The sequence below is a fragment of the Drosophila ananassae genome, chromosome 2R, assembly GCF_017639315.1.
Source record: "Drosophila ananassae strain 14024-0371.13 chromosome 2R, ASM1763931v2, whole genome shotgun sequence".
In the NCBI taxonomy this organism is placed as follows: domain Eukaryota; kingdom Metazoa; phylum Arthropoda; class Insecta; order Diptera; family Drosophilidae; genus Drosophila; species Drosophila ananassae.
This window is the reverse complement of record NC_057928.1, coordinates 12,154,813-12,169,315: the sequence shown is the minus strand read 5'-3', so window position 1 is coordinate 12,169,315 and position 14,503 is coordinate 12,154,813. Positions and strand designations below refer to the sequence as shown.

Here is a 14,503-nt window from a genome sequence, read left to right as displayed (position 1 = left end):
TGCATGGACTTAGCCCGATCCACTCTGTCCATATATTTTGGTCCAAATTAACACACAAGTGTGGCGGAGCGAGCTTGAGCCGATCATTAAACGCTGCCCGGCTATTTGCGGCGATTATACAAACAAAACACTTGTGGCTGCAATCCAAAATTAAAAACCAGGAAAAGGCCGCGCAAATCATATAACAATGCGAGTCAAAAGTCAGCCGAAAAACCCACTAAAACCAAAGATTCCATTCCCCCATACCCCTACCCCAGTACCAGACCCAAGACCAAGACCAGGCCCAGGCCAGAGCCCGCATTCGCTAATCCATGGATGACTGCTCCCGGAGACCAGGCTCATTAGCAAATTATTTTGGTAGTCGTGTGTGCTGAGAGAAAATATTTGAATAATGGTTTTGTTATTGGTTTCAGTTAACTTTCAAACCTGTAGATCTTAAAAGGAAATATATTCCATCATAAGAGCATCAAATAAAGATTACTTCTTCTTAAAATGATTTATAATTTTTTCAAGTGATTACCACCAATTCCGGGACAGACTCTTACCCTCCCAGTCTGATCACGATGGAGCACCGCTTGAGTAATTCCTTAAGCGGTTTGCCATTCTTTTAGAGTATTTTAATTGTATTTAAATCACTTAGAATGCACTCTGGCGCTTTTAAGCCAGGCAGATCTTTATGATTCATAAATCGTAGTGCGGTGACGTTTATAGTCGGTTGCAGGTCTGTAAACATAATTGAGTGCTGCAGATGGAGATCTCAAGTGGGGTCTAGTCGGAGATGGCGATAGGCTATCTCGGCTGGAGACTTGATGCTTTTGAGCCAAGTTTGGGCTCAGATTAAGGCAAACAAATGTGTCTAGAGTCTAGACTTTTAAGTACTTTATGCAACATCAATTACCAAAAAAAAGGAGCTACTTTTCCCCCAACAATGGAATGGCAATAAAAATGCTATACGGCTTATAAATTACACTCCAACACTTGACACATGTATAGACACATACCAGACAGTCGGAGAACATCCATACCAGTTAACTACAAATTATTGGCCAAGTCCAATTAACTCGAATATTATTGGTAATCCCATACCCTCTCAACTGGGTTCCAGTTGACCGACGATGTCCGAAAATGTTAACCGACAGGTGAAGCATTCGAGGCATTTGTCGTTGGTCGTTGGAACTACTGCATAACAGTAGTTCGGGGAATGGCATTTTAATTGTCACTTGCTGCTTGTAAATTACACATTAATTATTCCTAGTACTGCCACTACTATTAACCCTGTCATATGGTGCTGCTCTTCATGATACATTTTCCTCTCTCTCCAGGTATCTTGATATCTTGGCAGGTAACCTCTCTGTTTACAATGAACGATTGTGCAATTTCATTGTCCGACAACTTTTCATTAATATCCAGTGGCAGGCTACATGAGGCAGGGGCACGAACAAGTACTATATATAAAAAATAGTATGCCAATTAAGATCTCAGAAAATGTTTTCGGTCAAAATGTTGCATTCGGATTCCGAGTACGTCAAATGCATAAGCTAAATGTTAAGGTTGACCGTCTGCCGCGGCAGTCTGAATGTCCAATAAATTGATACACATAAAATTTAGAGCATAAAACTGTCGTTTGAAGTGAAGTAAAAACTTGAGAAGCCAAGGAACTTCAGGAAAAAAACGACTGCATCATCGAATGTGAATTGCTGAATGCAAATGCCAAAATGTGAACTACCATCATGATCGTCTTGGACTGCATTCACGTCATTATCATCATTGATTTAAGTGGAATTGGCCAGAAACTGTTGCATTTCTGGTTGTCTATCACACAGAGAAATATTTGTTTCTCTAGGGTATTGTTCTCAATATACATTTCAAGATATAAATTATTAAATATGTTTTTATCATTTGAATTATAATATTCTCCAAAGTTTCTATTCTATTAATATAATTGGTTTCAGTAAAACAGTAGGTTCTTCTGAAATATATTTGTTTCTTTAGAGGATAGTTTTCTAGGGAATACCTGTCAAGATTTATCTTTATATTATTAAATAATTTTCAATCGGATAATATCATATGGAGTGTTATAGTCCCCCAAGTTTCCTTTTAATATCCCCAACAAAACCCTTTTATTTTCTTTGTGCATCTTTCATCAAAAAGCACATGAAATTAAAAGCAGCTCCAAATAAAAACAGAGACTAGAAAATGCCGAAGAAACAGCCATAACATAGAAACTAATACAATAATAAATAGTAGTAAGAGAAAAGAAGATGTTGCCACTGTTGAGGTTGTTTTTTGTTTATATTTTTTTTTCCTTTACTGCCGCAGATCGCATCGTCTCTTATTGCTGTTGCAGTTGCTGATGCTGCTGCTGTTGCTGTTGATGTTGCTGTTGCTGCTGCATGCAATGCAACAATTTCACAAGCAGCACGCAGACAACTAAATGACAATGTGAACAAAGTACCAAAAACAACAGCAACTGCAAGCAGAGAATTTATAATAAGTAGCTCTCCTGATGCTGTTGTTGTTGGCACTTCGATCAGAGTTGCGCAAAATACAAAAAAAAACAACGAAATACTAAAGAAAAACAAATGCTGCTGCTGCTGCAAGTCCTCAACTTAATTATAAACTTATTTATTTGGTTAGTTTTGCCGCCAAACTGTCCTAATCAATTTGCTAAGGATGAGGAAATGGCAGCTTGCATCAGTCGGCAATTTCCATGGATTTCCTCAGCGCCAAATTTCACAGCTACCGTGTTAACTTTGACACCACCAACGCAGATTACCAATGCTGGCCAAATCCCGGGCCCAATCCGCGGACATGGCCTGGCATTAGCATTAGGTAAGCGAGCTCAATTAACTCGCACGGCAATTGCCCAAATTGGCCACCGACTTGACTCCGTCCGTCAGCCGGAGTCGGCAATTGGTGTTGGAAGCCGCCAGCAAAGGGGTTAACTGTAGCTGCCCACGCATGCGCTGAAATGTTAATTCCCAATCCTCCACAGAAGGGCACAGTTGGATTAGTTCGATTGGATCTACATACTATTAATGCTTTTAATACCATTTTCTCGTTATGGAGTCTCAGGAACCGAATACTTCATTCAAGGATTATGTGTGTCCTAAAAAAAGCAATAAGAAAAAGTTTATAAAACTTTGTAAGTCCTTTGGCATATAATTTCCTTGTCATATTTTTAAATTAATCATAAATAACTAACCTGAAATCTCAAAAAAACTCAATTTCACAAGCTGATTGCTACTTAAAATTTAAAAAAATAAAGTAGCATTTAAATCCTCATGATAACGCATTTTAGAAACTCTAACCCCTTAATTTACCTCCCCTTTCTCAATTTATGTGATTAAAAATATAGTTAGTACCCACAATTACCAAATTTCACAGCATTCGCCCACTGTCCTTTTCCAATTGCAAATGTCAAACGAAAGACTTAAGCAGCGAACTTGCTGCCAGGGGTGGAGTGCCTGGTGCTAGAACATTTACTTTTGTTTCGGCATATTAAATATGCAATGCTAATGCTAATGCAAATGCAAATGAAAATGAAAATGGAAACGCAAATGGAAACCGCATCCGATCCGAAAACGCTTGTTAAAAGTAATGCGCCCAATTTGCAGAGAAGCTGAGAGGCAAGACCCCCACAGCAGAGACAAAAACAAAAGTGCCCTTTAGCCTCGACCAGCCCAAATAGCCATGGCCGGCAGCCAATGGTTTACTCCGGAGTCTCTAGCCTTTGTTTTCTATTTCTATTTTTTTTTTCCGTAGGTGAGGGCGGACGGGCAATTTAGCGTCACGTTAGCATTTTCGGGGCGCTTTCAGGCGGCAGGCAAATGCCCGGGACGTACCATTAGGCGAGCGGTTAACTAGCGGTTAGCCACCGACAGGGCCGTCAGCGTTCAATTGGCCCCCTGAAAGCCTAGTTGTACAGAAACAAAAATTTTAATTTAAATAAGCATATATATTTAGTGTTAAGATTGTACTACAATGGTAATAGTTTTGAAATCCTATAGCCTTCTGATATGAAATAGTAATTAAACAAAAGTGTTTATATTCTTTGACCAAAAGTATTTAGTTTTAAGGGTTGAGAAAAGATAAAAGAATAAAAGCTTAAACGTATTTTAATATATTTAAAACTAGCTACTTTTATACATATTTTTTAAATATTTAAAAAATAGAATATAGAAGAAACTTCTTTATGTGAAAAAGATCTTACTTTTTATGAACTAAAATATATTTTATTTATAAAATATTCTCAAGCCTTGAAAGACTTGAATTTTTAAAGAATCTTTTTGGTTTAAAGGTAAAATTTAATGAATTTATTTTTCTTTGTGGAGGGGGTTTCGTAGAGAATCGTAGAGAAGCAGCAGCAGACAGACCTTTCTCTTTGTGTTGGTGCTGGCTGGCTGGCTGGCTGGCACGACGAGCCGCAAAGGTCGGCTGTGGTTTGGTGGATCGACGGTGGATTGGTGGTGCTGTGGTTCGGCTCTCGGCTGAGCCAAGACGAGACTCTCGGCCACGGGATTTATAAATACAAGTGTTGGCCGCACAACGCCAAAGATTCGTTAGCTGAACGTGCAGCGTGCGCGATCTATTAAATCCGATCCGAATCATTCCGAGGCGAAGCTGCAACTCCTGGCAAAAAAAAAAGCAGGAAAATCACAAAACACGGTAACTGAGTCCATCATATACCCCGACCAGACAACACATCCAATTTGAAGCGTTACGAATTTCGCGCCAAAACAAAAAACAATCCAAGGATTACGCGGATCCAGACTGCATCTCAGACTTGAGTTACAGTTTCTGTTTCAGTTTCAGTTTCGGTTTCGCAATTCGGTTTCTATCTTGGATTGTGTCGAATCTTCAATTATATAACTAAAGTAATAATCGCCGTCTGGCGCTTTCGTGTGCTGTGTGCTTCTTTGGTTTAGTTCGTTGCAGCCGGCAACGCTCGATGCAGATGCAGATGCAGATGCAGCAGATGCAACACTCGTAATTCCAACCTCCAACTGACAAGGAAACAAACGAATCGAAACAACATCGGGGGAAGAAAATAAATCAAGTGACTGTGAAAGTACGATCCGGTGGGATACAGATACAGATATTCAATTACTAGTCTGCTGGTGTTGTTGCAACAAAATGAGAATTCACATATTGGTCCTGACACTCTTGTTGGGTAAGTTAAAAATGTTATAAAGTTTTTTTTTAAGTTTTTATACCATAAGAGTAGTTCCTTTTAGGTAAGATCATGTTAGCACCTTTTATAGCATAGCACTTCTAATTCTAGTTGTTTAAGTTGCCCTGGATTGTAAAGTTTTTTGAGAAAGAACAATTTATTGATTAATTTATGATAGCTTCTAATCCACTCCCATTATTTTGTACCATCTCCCACATAGGCCTCGCCTTTGCCCAGGCCGCGGATGCGGAGGTTAAGAGTGACGGCAGCGGAAGCAGTGGCATCAAGGCGGTGGCAGACAGCAAAAGCTCCGCCTCCACACCGCTCGAATCGGAGGCGACCAAAGACAAGCGACAGGTGAGTGGCAAGGAGACGCCCCTCTATCCGAACCACCGCAGTTCCGAGGCTTCCGGTAACGATGATCCTGAGGATGGACAGGAGACGATCTACGGCTCGAAGCCCAACCAGTTCATCATCCGGCCAATTGCCCCTCATCAGCACCAGCAGCACGAGTCGCACCAGGAGCCCCAGCTGAGGAACTTTGCTTCAGCCAACTCCCGCCCACATGCTGCTCAGCTCCTGGAACAAAGTCAGGAGGTGAGTGTGGATTACATTTTCTTTGGGGTGACTTCTATCCAAATCTATGATCTATCTTCCTAAAAAAGACCTTTCTTCTAAGATTGCACACATTAAGTGCAGCTATTATTATTTTTTGGAAAGTCCTCTAAGAGATTTGGAAAGGGACAAGTGCTCCATAAACTCAGGTCTTAGGAAACCCCATAAATTGCACCATTTTTTTGTTAATTCGAGCCCCCAAGACACGATGATCTCCACTGGGAGTGGGTGAACTATTGATCGACTGGCCAAATGACGAATTGCCTTCGCCATGAGGGATTGCGGTGTTTATTTGTTTGTTTTGTGCCAATCGAGGGGCGTTTCATCAACATCTCAGCTAGGTTGTTTTTTTGATACTTTTGTAAATGTTGCCCCGCGGCCATCAGACATCAGACATCCGACGACCTGGGCATCGTGACTTGGCATCGGCTGCTGCAGCCACACGATTCTTTGCAAAATGCCGGATGTAAACATCAAAAACGCAAATCCCCAGACAAAGGCGCCAACAATCCCCGATCCGAAAACCAATCCAAAGGCCCAGGCGAATTTTGTCAAATTCTCCCTTTCGCCGAGGCCGAGAAACCTTGACCAATATCTCTCCGTGGCTTGACGGTTTATTTTCGGAACAAATTGCAATACTTACCCGTCTGGGATTTAAGACAAAGCCAATTGCAATTAGCCAAAGACAATGTTTTTGGTTACAAAATATATGTATATAAAAGAATTAAAAGCTCTGGCAAATATACAAATGTAATAATGATATTTTTATAAATGCAATCGGCAAAACTAAGTCACGACATGACGACGACGGCGACAGTAACAAATGTATAATTGCAAAATTATTATTTGTCTTATTACGCGTCGACACAACAATTTCCATCCTCCCCGTTGGCACTTCGACTCGAATTTCCAGCGCTACGGCTTGGCTTCTTCATTTTCCTTGGTCTTTTCCATAATGCCAGACATCCGAACAGCAACAGAGATACAAGACACCAAAAAATAACAATAACAATGGCTGGCTGTCGTGGGAAGAAAGTTGACATAATGTTATAATCACCCCACTTTTGGTTTGTCAGCTTTGTGTCGCTTTGGTGGCGCCTTGACTTGCTGGGGGCTCTATTCGCCATAATAATGTGAACCATAGATGCCACACTGGGCACCAGGTTTTAAAAAGAATTAAAGACTTAAGAGAATGGATTTAAACTTATATATAATCAATGGCAAGTTCAAAATGTATTGGTTTTTAAAAGCTTTGAAAAGGTTTTCAAGTCCTATGGTCCTTTTTTCGAGCACAGATTTGAAGTAAAACATGTATTGTTTAAAAAATAAGTGGAATCAAAAAACCTTTTTAAAAGATTTGAAATAGATTCTAAGAAGAGCCTTAGACCTTTTAGTCCACTATTCATATAATAAATTATGAAAATGTATAGCTTTTCTGCAAAGTTCTGAAGTAGTTTTTGAGGAAATCATAAGAATTATTTTGAGCATTGAGTTAAGTCAAAATTTTTAAAATCATAAAAAAAAGAACCTCATCCTTTAGCTCAAGGTTTTTAAGCAAGGTTCAAGCTTAAATAAATGTATTAAAGAATGCAACATTGTTTTTGTAAAGAATGTTTTAAACAACTTATTCAAACAGTCATTAAAATCCATCAATTTAAAAGGATATATTGTATATTTTTATGTATAAATTCCACAATGATTCCACTTAATCGGTTACTTGTTTAATCTCTTAATAAGGTCTCTACGCTCGACTCCTTTTAAGGTAAACCCTTGTTGCACAGTGTAGTGTTTGTTATTGATGTTGCAACACCAAAAAGGCAAAGATTTTGTTGTCTAGGCGCTGCGTCTGCGGGTTGTTGTGGCCAAAGTTTGCCACAAGTGTTATATAAACTCATTTTTTAGATGCCACGCCATTCTCACAGTAACTGCGACTGTGAAGCACCACCACCTGCAACAAGTTGCTGTTACTGTTGCTGCCGCTTCTGCGGTTTCCCCGCAACACGCCTGTAGTTTATGGTGGTCATGGAGTAGATGTGGCGAGTGGGCTCCACATTAAACAGCTGCTGACATTGGCCGCCGGCTGAATGTTGGCTGTTCACACGCCCACAGCCGCCTCCATAATTATTCGCCCTCAACCTCTCTCTCCAATTTTTAACGACGGTATCTTTGAAGGTGAAGCACTATGTGTATCTGCAAGACATTATGCGCCATCACCAGCCCAAGGCCCTGGTGGCCGCAGGTCAAGGCAAGGGTGTGGCCACCGCGCCCAAGAAGTCAGCCACTCCAGTGGCCGAGGAGGAGCAGGAACAGGAGCAGGAGGCGGAGCAGCGCTACACCGTTTCCATTCAGCAGCCACAGCAGGCCCCCCGACCTCGCCAGTACCAGGGTGTGGGTCCGTATCAACTACCATTGCCTCTTCCAGCGCCCCAGCACCAGCCGGGCAATCCCCAGCAGCAGCAGCAACCTCAGCAGGTGGGTCACTCAAGAAAATTTTAATTAGTATTTGAAAGTAAAAGTTTTGTTCCTTTTCAGCCCTATCAGATCATTCCCGAAGAGCAGTTCCTAAAGATCCTGGAAGAAGAGCTCCAGGCCCGAGCCTACCATGAGCAATTGAGGCAACAGCAGCAGCAGCAACATCATCAGCAGCCACAGGCTGTGCCACATGTGGCACCCCAACCGAAGAACCTTCCCATTCATAGTACAGCCGCTACTCACAAGGTATTGCAGCAGGCAGAACCCGTGCTGGGACTGGGAGGCTATAGGGAGCGCCTTGTAGCCGAGCAGGAACTGGTGGCACCCACCTACTCCCATCCACGCAGCGGTGGTCCCAAGTACTTGCCCCTGCCACAGGCCCAGCAAATCGCAGAGGACGAGGAGCCCCAGCAGCAGCAGCAACCACAGCGCTTGCAACTCCACAAGCCAGTGCCTCATCCGGGACTCCATGGACTGCCGCCCCAGATCGCCTACTACCAGCCGCAGATCAGTTACAAAACACTGCCCAATCATCCGCTGGCCAAGTCCTCCCTGGAAAGTGAGATCGAAAAACTTCTGGCGGCCAATAAGCCAGGACAGGCACTGGCCTATGTGGACAGTAGCAACGAGCAGGCAACCGTGCTCCGTCAGCCGCCACAGCCTCAGCACCCACCACCGCCCACCTCGCATCCGGCTCTGAGGCAGCCCAAGGCCTACTTGGCCAGCACTCCCAATTCCCTGCTGGACGCCAACAATCAGCCATTTGTTCCGTCGCTCTTCAAGTTCAGCAACTTCCAGCAACCGACACCCATCTATCCGACGCCGGAGCCCAAGCGATTGGGTCCTGTTGTCTATCCCACTCAACAGGCGAACCAGCCGCAACCATCGCAGTATTATTACCAGGAGGCTGCTCCCACTGCGGCACCAAAGCCCAGTCCCATTCCCAAGCAGTATCACCGGACCAAGCACTACAAGTTGGCCTCCCCCGGCAAGGCTCTGCTCTATGCGGATTACGATCGCAACCAAAGTCCCAGCCCGCCACCGCCGCCTCCATCCCCAGCTAACTTCTATCCCAGTCCGCCGGATCCGATAAAGCACGCCCAGAGAACCGGGGCCGTGACACCAACCGCTCTGCCTCTCCATGCGGAGTATCCCTCGCCAGCGCCATCACAATCGAGCATCTACGTTTCCCAGGGAACCGGCATAGCCACGCCTTCCAGAGCCACGCCCACCACGTCCCCGATACCGAAGCTGAGAACCCTGGATGAGGTCAAGCAACTGAACTTGCCACCTCCGAATGGAAAACCCCTCACCCAGGCTGAATTCCAGGCCTTGGTAGACGCTGGATATCCGGTGAAAGCTGTGCCCGTACCCGTTCCAGTCCCATACGAGCAGTACGTTAAGGATCACCCCGAGTACCGCAACCATCCGCCAGTAGACTATGCCCATCTGATGCGACTGGCCACAAGGCAGCTGTCCGCCCATCAACAGCACCGATCACTGGCTGCTCCCTCGGAGCCCTCGGTGAAGATCCTGTCCACCCCGTCGGCGGGAGAACTGCATCACCACCAGCAGCAGACGGCAACGGGTATTGGTGGCGGCAGCATCACCTATCTGCAGCCCATTGAGGGGCAGTCCCATCCCCATGCCCACGTCCATGCGCTGCAGAAGAGGAGACCGCGCGATGAGCAAGACACCGCAGTGGCGGGCAGCGAGCCGAAGGCGGCGGATGCACAGGTGGAGGCGCAGCCCACAAAGACAAATTCGCATTGAAGGTGCCGGGAAGCAGGTTAGCCCATGTCCTGTTTTAGTTAAAATGTCCTTGCCTAGTTTGTAAGTATTGTAAAAATGTTTCAGCACTTGCGCAATGTTAAATTATAAACCGAAAAATAAAATTAAAACTTAGATAAAAATTATTTTTATTTGCACCGTCAGCTCATCGGAGGGACCCTCACTTAGTTCAGGCCCAGGGGCGGATTGCTATTGCTGTTGCTGCTGTCCGCCGAGCTCAGCGTATCGGGAGTGGCTGCCTCGCGAGCTTGCAGGCGCGAAATCTGTGGATCGCGCTTATCCTTCTCCTTGCGTTCCCCCTTCTCGCGATCCTTGTCCTTGTTGTGCTTGTGCTTATGTTTGTGCTTGTGCTTCTTTTTGTCCTTCTTCTTTTTCTTCTTAACGGAGCCATCTCCGGGCTTGAACTTTCCATCCTCGTAGCTGCTCTCGTACCTGGTGGACTCGGCCACATCCAAGGCCATGGATGCGCTGTCATCCTCGGCAAATATTTCCGTTCTCGTCCTCTTACTTTGCTGGTGGCTCTCTGGTCCGTCGTCGCCAGCTGGGATCGCATTCACCTTGGTCTCGGAGTCGTATGCTTCAACGTTTACCGGTTCATCGAGGACTGTGATCTCCTCGCTACGTTCCAGCTTGATAATCTCATCGCCCACTTCAAATGCCTCGGTGGCCGTGCGCTTGATGGTGACCATGGCAGGCTTATGTGGCTCGCCCTCCATGCTATTCCCGTCGGATGTAACAGTTGCGGCTGGTTTTGAGTCACTGCTATTCTTTTTGAAGCTGGGAGTGCTACTAGCACCACCGCCATTGGCATTGTCCTTCATCAGGTCCTTGTAGAAGCTCTGATTTTCGTTGGCCTGCAGACAGTTGGGCCGCTTGCTTCCATACAACGCATAATACAAGTCCACGATGTCGCATCGCAGCTTGGTATCGTAGGCCAAGGTGTTGATGCTCAACCACAGGCGATCGACCAGGTTGGGCCTGTCCAACCGACTGCGAGAGTCCCGGGTGAAGGGCGGATTGTCGATGAGGAGTTGAGCCAAGGCATGCCGGGCCGCGGGGTCGGGATCTGTTTCAAGCAGCGTGATTAGATGCTCCAGATCCTCGCTGCGGCCATCTACTTTTACGAAATCAACCAGACACTCCATGGCCGCGATTCGCAGATCGAGAAAGATTCCATAAGCCGCATAGCTGCGGTAAATGTGCGGAAGCGATGGCAAGTGTCCAAACTTTTGCAGTTTCCGAATGACTTTCAAACACGAAACAGACACCATGTACTTGTACGAGGGCAGGTGCTTCTCCATGTTCAGCAGGCGAGTCACTTCGTCGAGCACCAGCCTGAGAGAAATGATAATTTATTAAATAATAATAATGGAGTATTAAATAAGCATACTTGGCATCCGTGGAGAGACTGTCTGTGGTAATCTGCGTACCGTGAATGGCCACGGAAACCACAGGCGTTAAGGTTTCCCCGAGAGCTTCCACTAAGGCGGCCCTGTAGTAAGCATCTGTGTAATGATTTCGCGAGTTCTCATTGTACTTGAAGAGATCGAAGAGAAAGCGCATTACTTCCGTCGGGCAGATACCATGGGAGGTGCGCAGGCCTACAAAGAAATTAAAAAAGTGATTAGATTAAGATAATATAGTAGGATTAATGGAATACTCTACCTGCCATGGCCACAGGGATCGCTTTCTGCAGGAAATAGAGCTGAAAGTTGGAAAAGTTATTCAGCTTGATGATGTGCGGAGCACTGAAGGAGCCAAAGAACTTCCTAAATATGTTCAGCATAGCTGGTGGTCCGCTCCACGAGGCCACCATTTGGTTAGCCACTTTGGTCAGACTGTGGGCCGCCTCGCAGCGCACTTTGTAGAAGCAACGTTCGCTTTCAATCGTGTCGGTTAGGGCCATTCGCGTGGCATTCGTTGGATATTTTTGCAAAGCCTGTATAGCCTGGAACTGGGCCGTAACATCTTTTTCATGCCGGAGTTGGTACTGCCACTGAAAGTCTGGCTGCTCAATAATCAGATCCCTCATCAGAATCATTTCAGGGTCGAGACGAATCCAAAGTACAGGTGAATCGCTAAAATCAAACGATAAATTATAAAATAATTCAACAAAAACTGCCAACTAACTCACTCCATAGCCGAGAGATCCATGTCCACTTCTTCGCCCGTGCAGAGGGGAATCTTTTTCTTTTTGTTTCGCCTGCTCTTCGAATGGCAGGTGATGTCCGCCTTCACCAGGGTGTTCTCTATTTGCAAAGTGTGCTTGAAGGTGCCGTCCAACTCCTGCAGTTGAACGAGCAACGGCCCATTGTACTTTCTCACTCCCCGCTGATTGACAAAGTCCTGCCGTATTTCCAGTTCGATGGTGTTCCTTTTACGATTGAACACCGATGTAAGGGAGAACTTGGCATGGCCGCCAGTGCGCACCCACTGATCCATAAACACAGACATATCCTTGCCGGTTACCGTGAAAATAGCCTTTATGAAGATGTTGGTGGAAATCAATAGCTGCGACCAGAGACCAGCGCCAATCTTTGTGGACGCCGCATTGGTTGCTAAAGCCAGCTGCTTGTTGAACACCTGGATGAGAAGCTCCTGCCCAATGCGGTGCTCCAACATCCGAATGACCAAATGCGCCTTCCTTCTCATAGCCTCCACATATTTGGGAGAAACGGTGTGCAAACTTTTGATGGGAAAGTAGTGGACAATTTCCTGTTGCTTGCTGGCAGCAGCTGCCGGGTTGGTGCTGGAGACAGGCAGGGGTGCCGGTGGCTGGCTGCAATCGAGGATTATGCCGCCATATTGCTCCTCGTAGCGAACAACCCGTGCCAGTTCACTTTGGACCCATTCTCGGTACTCGTTGTTGCCGAAACATTTGCGGGAATACAAACCGCAAAGATACTCGGCGATTCCCTTGGCCAGCCAGGTGTCCGACCAGTGATGCGAGGTAATGAAGCAACCAAAGAACTGCTCCGCTACGGCGCGTGACATGAACGTTCGAGATATATAGGTCTGATCTATGATGGCTATAGAGTGCAGAAGATTCACCGAAGCAATACTCATGGTGGCATAGGCACTGATATCCGTATCCAGTTCGTCTACAAACACCTGTTTGTAGCAGGAGAACGGATAACGCGTGGAGAGTGTCTCCTCGAAGAACTCAAATGCTTCATGCAGATATCTGACAGTATTCTTTAGCAGGGGAAGCATTCCAGGCAGGCAAAAGTGGGTGACCTCGTGCATGTGTGGATCTACATAGATCTCGAAGGGTCCCACGGCTAGGGCGATGTTCGGAGCACAAACTGGAGTGGTAACCGTGTAGTGGAACGTTTTCTTTCGCAAATCTGGCGTCATTATAACCTCCACTAGCTCGCCACACGAAACTGCAGTCAGGTTCTTGTCCACGGTGAACTCCAAGCGCCACGTACACGGATCTGCGAAGCTGTCGACGCAGGGGAACCACAATCTCGTGGAGTTTTCGTAGCAATTCGTAAACATATGCGAACAGTTCTGCTGCGTTTCCTCGTCCGTGGACGCTGGCGGAATCACGAAGTGTATTCCGCTTTTGGGTGTCTCCAGCGAGAACTCGATGCGAACCCGCAGACCTTGGCCCTCTTGGATCATGGAATAGCCTTCGGGAGGCACAATGATCAAGAGTTCTCCATTGTTTGCGTCTGGGTCGGTAAGCTGGGCGGCAGCTAGATGTTGCTTTGAGTAGGTCTCTAGCGAACGGGTCTTCGGTTCCTTGTGGGTGATATCCTGGAAGGGGTCAAAATAGACAAACTCCGCCTGGCAGACATCGTTCAAGACGACGGTGTATATCCGAAGTTGCTTTGCATTCAAGCGGATGAGTCGCAGGCCTTCACTATTCGGCACAATCGTGAGCTCCACCACACCCTAAAATAAAATTATGTGTTACAAATGCCCTTCAAGTACACCTGTTTGTTTAAAGTCCTTACAATAATGGCTTTTCTCTCAAAACTGATGCCCGTGAGACTGACAACCTGATGCGCCGTACTGGTTGAAAAGGAAAAGTCAATTTTTGATGATAATAAGGAAAATTATGGGATACTTATAATTTAAATGGACGGAGCGGTACGTCCGGCACCTCAGGTTGTGCTTCCATTGCTTATTTCCCGTTTTTAAAGACGTTTTTATTAAGATTTTCGTTTGTTATCATAAAATGCAAACATTGTTTAAGTTCTTCTTCTTTTTAGTACCGGTAATGTACTAAAAAATACCAAAGGGTTTAACTTGACTTGGCAACCCTAAGCATTTTATGCAGCCCTGAATGCCATGTTTAACCTTCTAAAGGTTTTTTGGGTTTATTTTGTACCTCCAATATAAATAAAATAGATATATTTTAAAAAACAACTCGTTATAAAAAATTAATCCCAATAAAAATACTTTTGAAATCGAATATATGTAAATTTTGGGTAGGGACAAAAA

The 14,503-nt window shown here is 45.2% G+C and overlaps 2 protein-coding genes across 3 annotated transcripts; one reads left to right on the top strand and one right to left on the bottom strand.

Moving 5' to 3' along the window:
- The first annotated feature begins 4,530 nt into the window (after positions 1-4,530).
- LOC6493448 (mediator of RNA polymerase II transcription subunit 15) lies at positions 4,531-10,173 on the top strand. 2 transcript variants are annotated; one of them, XM_014908897.3, is made up of 5 exons: positions 4,531-4,668; positions 4,929-5,173; positions 5,394-5,770; positions 7,961-8,260; positions 8,321-10,173. In XM_014908897.3, exons 2-5 carry the CDS (start codon positions 5,137-5,139, stop codon positions 10,031-10,033), a joined length of 2,427 nt encoding a protein of 808 aa, XP_014764383.1. In that variant the 5' UTR covers positions 4,531-4,668; positions 4,929-5,136; the 3' UTR covers positions 10,034-10,173. The 2 variants fall into 2 exon arrangements, with proteins under 2 accessions (XP_014764383.1, XP_044570719.1); XM_044714784.1 differs by having other exon boundaries at positions 4,531-5,173.
- Positions 10,163-14,290, bottom strand: LOC6506493 (transcription initiation factor TFIID subunit 2). The gene is made up of 6 exons (XM_001957737.4): positions 14,131-14,290; positions 14,014-14,068; positions 12,186-13,951; positions 11,717-12,129; positions 11,442-11,652; positions 10,163-11,386 (listed from the first exon to the last, which is right to left on the bottom strand). The coding sequence occupies exons 1-6, from the start codon at positions 14,178-14,180 to the stop codon at positions 10,216-10,218; spliced, it is 3,666 nt and encodes a 1,221-aa protein (XP_001957773.1). The 5' UTR covers positions 14,181-14,290; the 3' UTR covers positions 10,163-10,215.
- Positions 14,291-14,503: the final 213 nt, after the last annotated feature.

What these genes read in the sequence shown, in the direction of transcription:
- LOC6506493 (XM_001957737.4), bottom strand. Translation starts at nt 14,180, where the DNA reads ATGGAAGCACAACCTGAGGTGCCGGACGTACCGCTCCGTCCATTTAAA. An exon ending in TTGAGAGAAAAGCCATTATT is followed by an intron (nt 13,952 to 14,013) that starts GTAAGGACTTTA and finishes ATTTTATTTTAG; the next exon opens with GGTGTGGTGGAGCTCACGAT. An exon ending in GATCCCTGTGGCCATGGCAG is followed by an intron (nt 11,653 to 11,716) that starts GTAGAGTATTCC and finishes ATTTCTTTGTAG; the next exon opens with GCCTGCGCACCTCCCATGGT.
- LOC6493448 (XM_014908897.3), top strand. Translation starts at nt 5,137, where the DNA reads ATGAGAATTCACATATTGGTCCTGACACTCTTGTTGG. An exon ending in GGTCCTGACACTCTTGTTGG is followed by an intron (nt 5,174 to 5,393) that starts GTAAGTTAAAAA and finishes TCTCCCACATAG; the next exon opens with GCCTCGCCTTTGCCCAGGCC. An exon ending in TCCTGGAACAAAGTCAGGAG is followed by an intron (nt 5,771 to 7,960) that starts GTGAGTGTGGAT and finishes GTATCTTTGAAG; the next exon opens with GTGAAGCACTATGTGTATCT.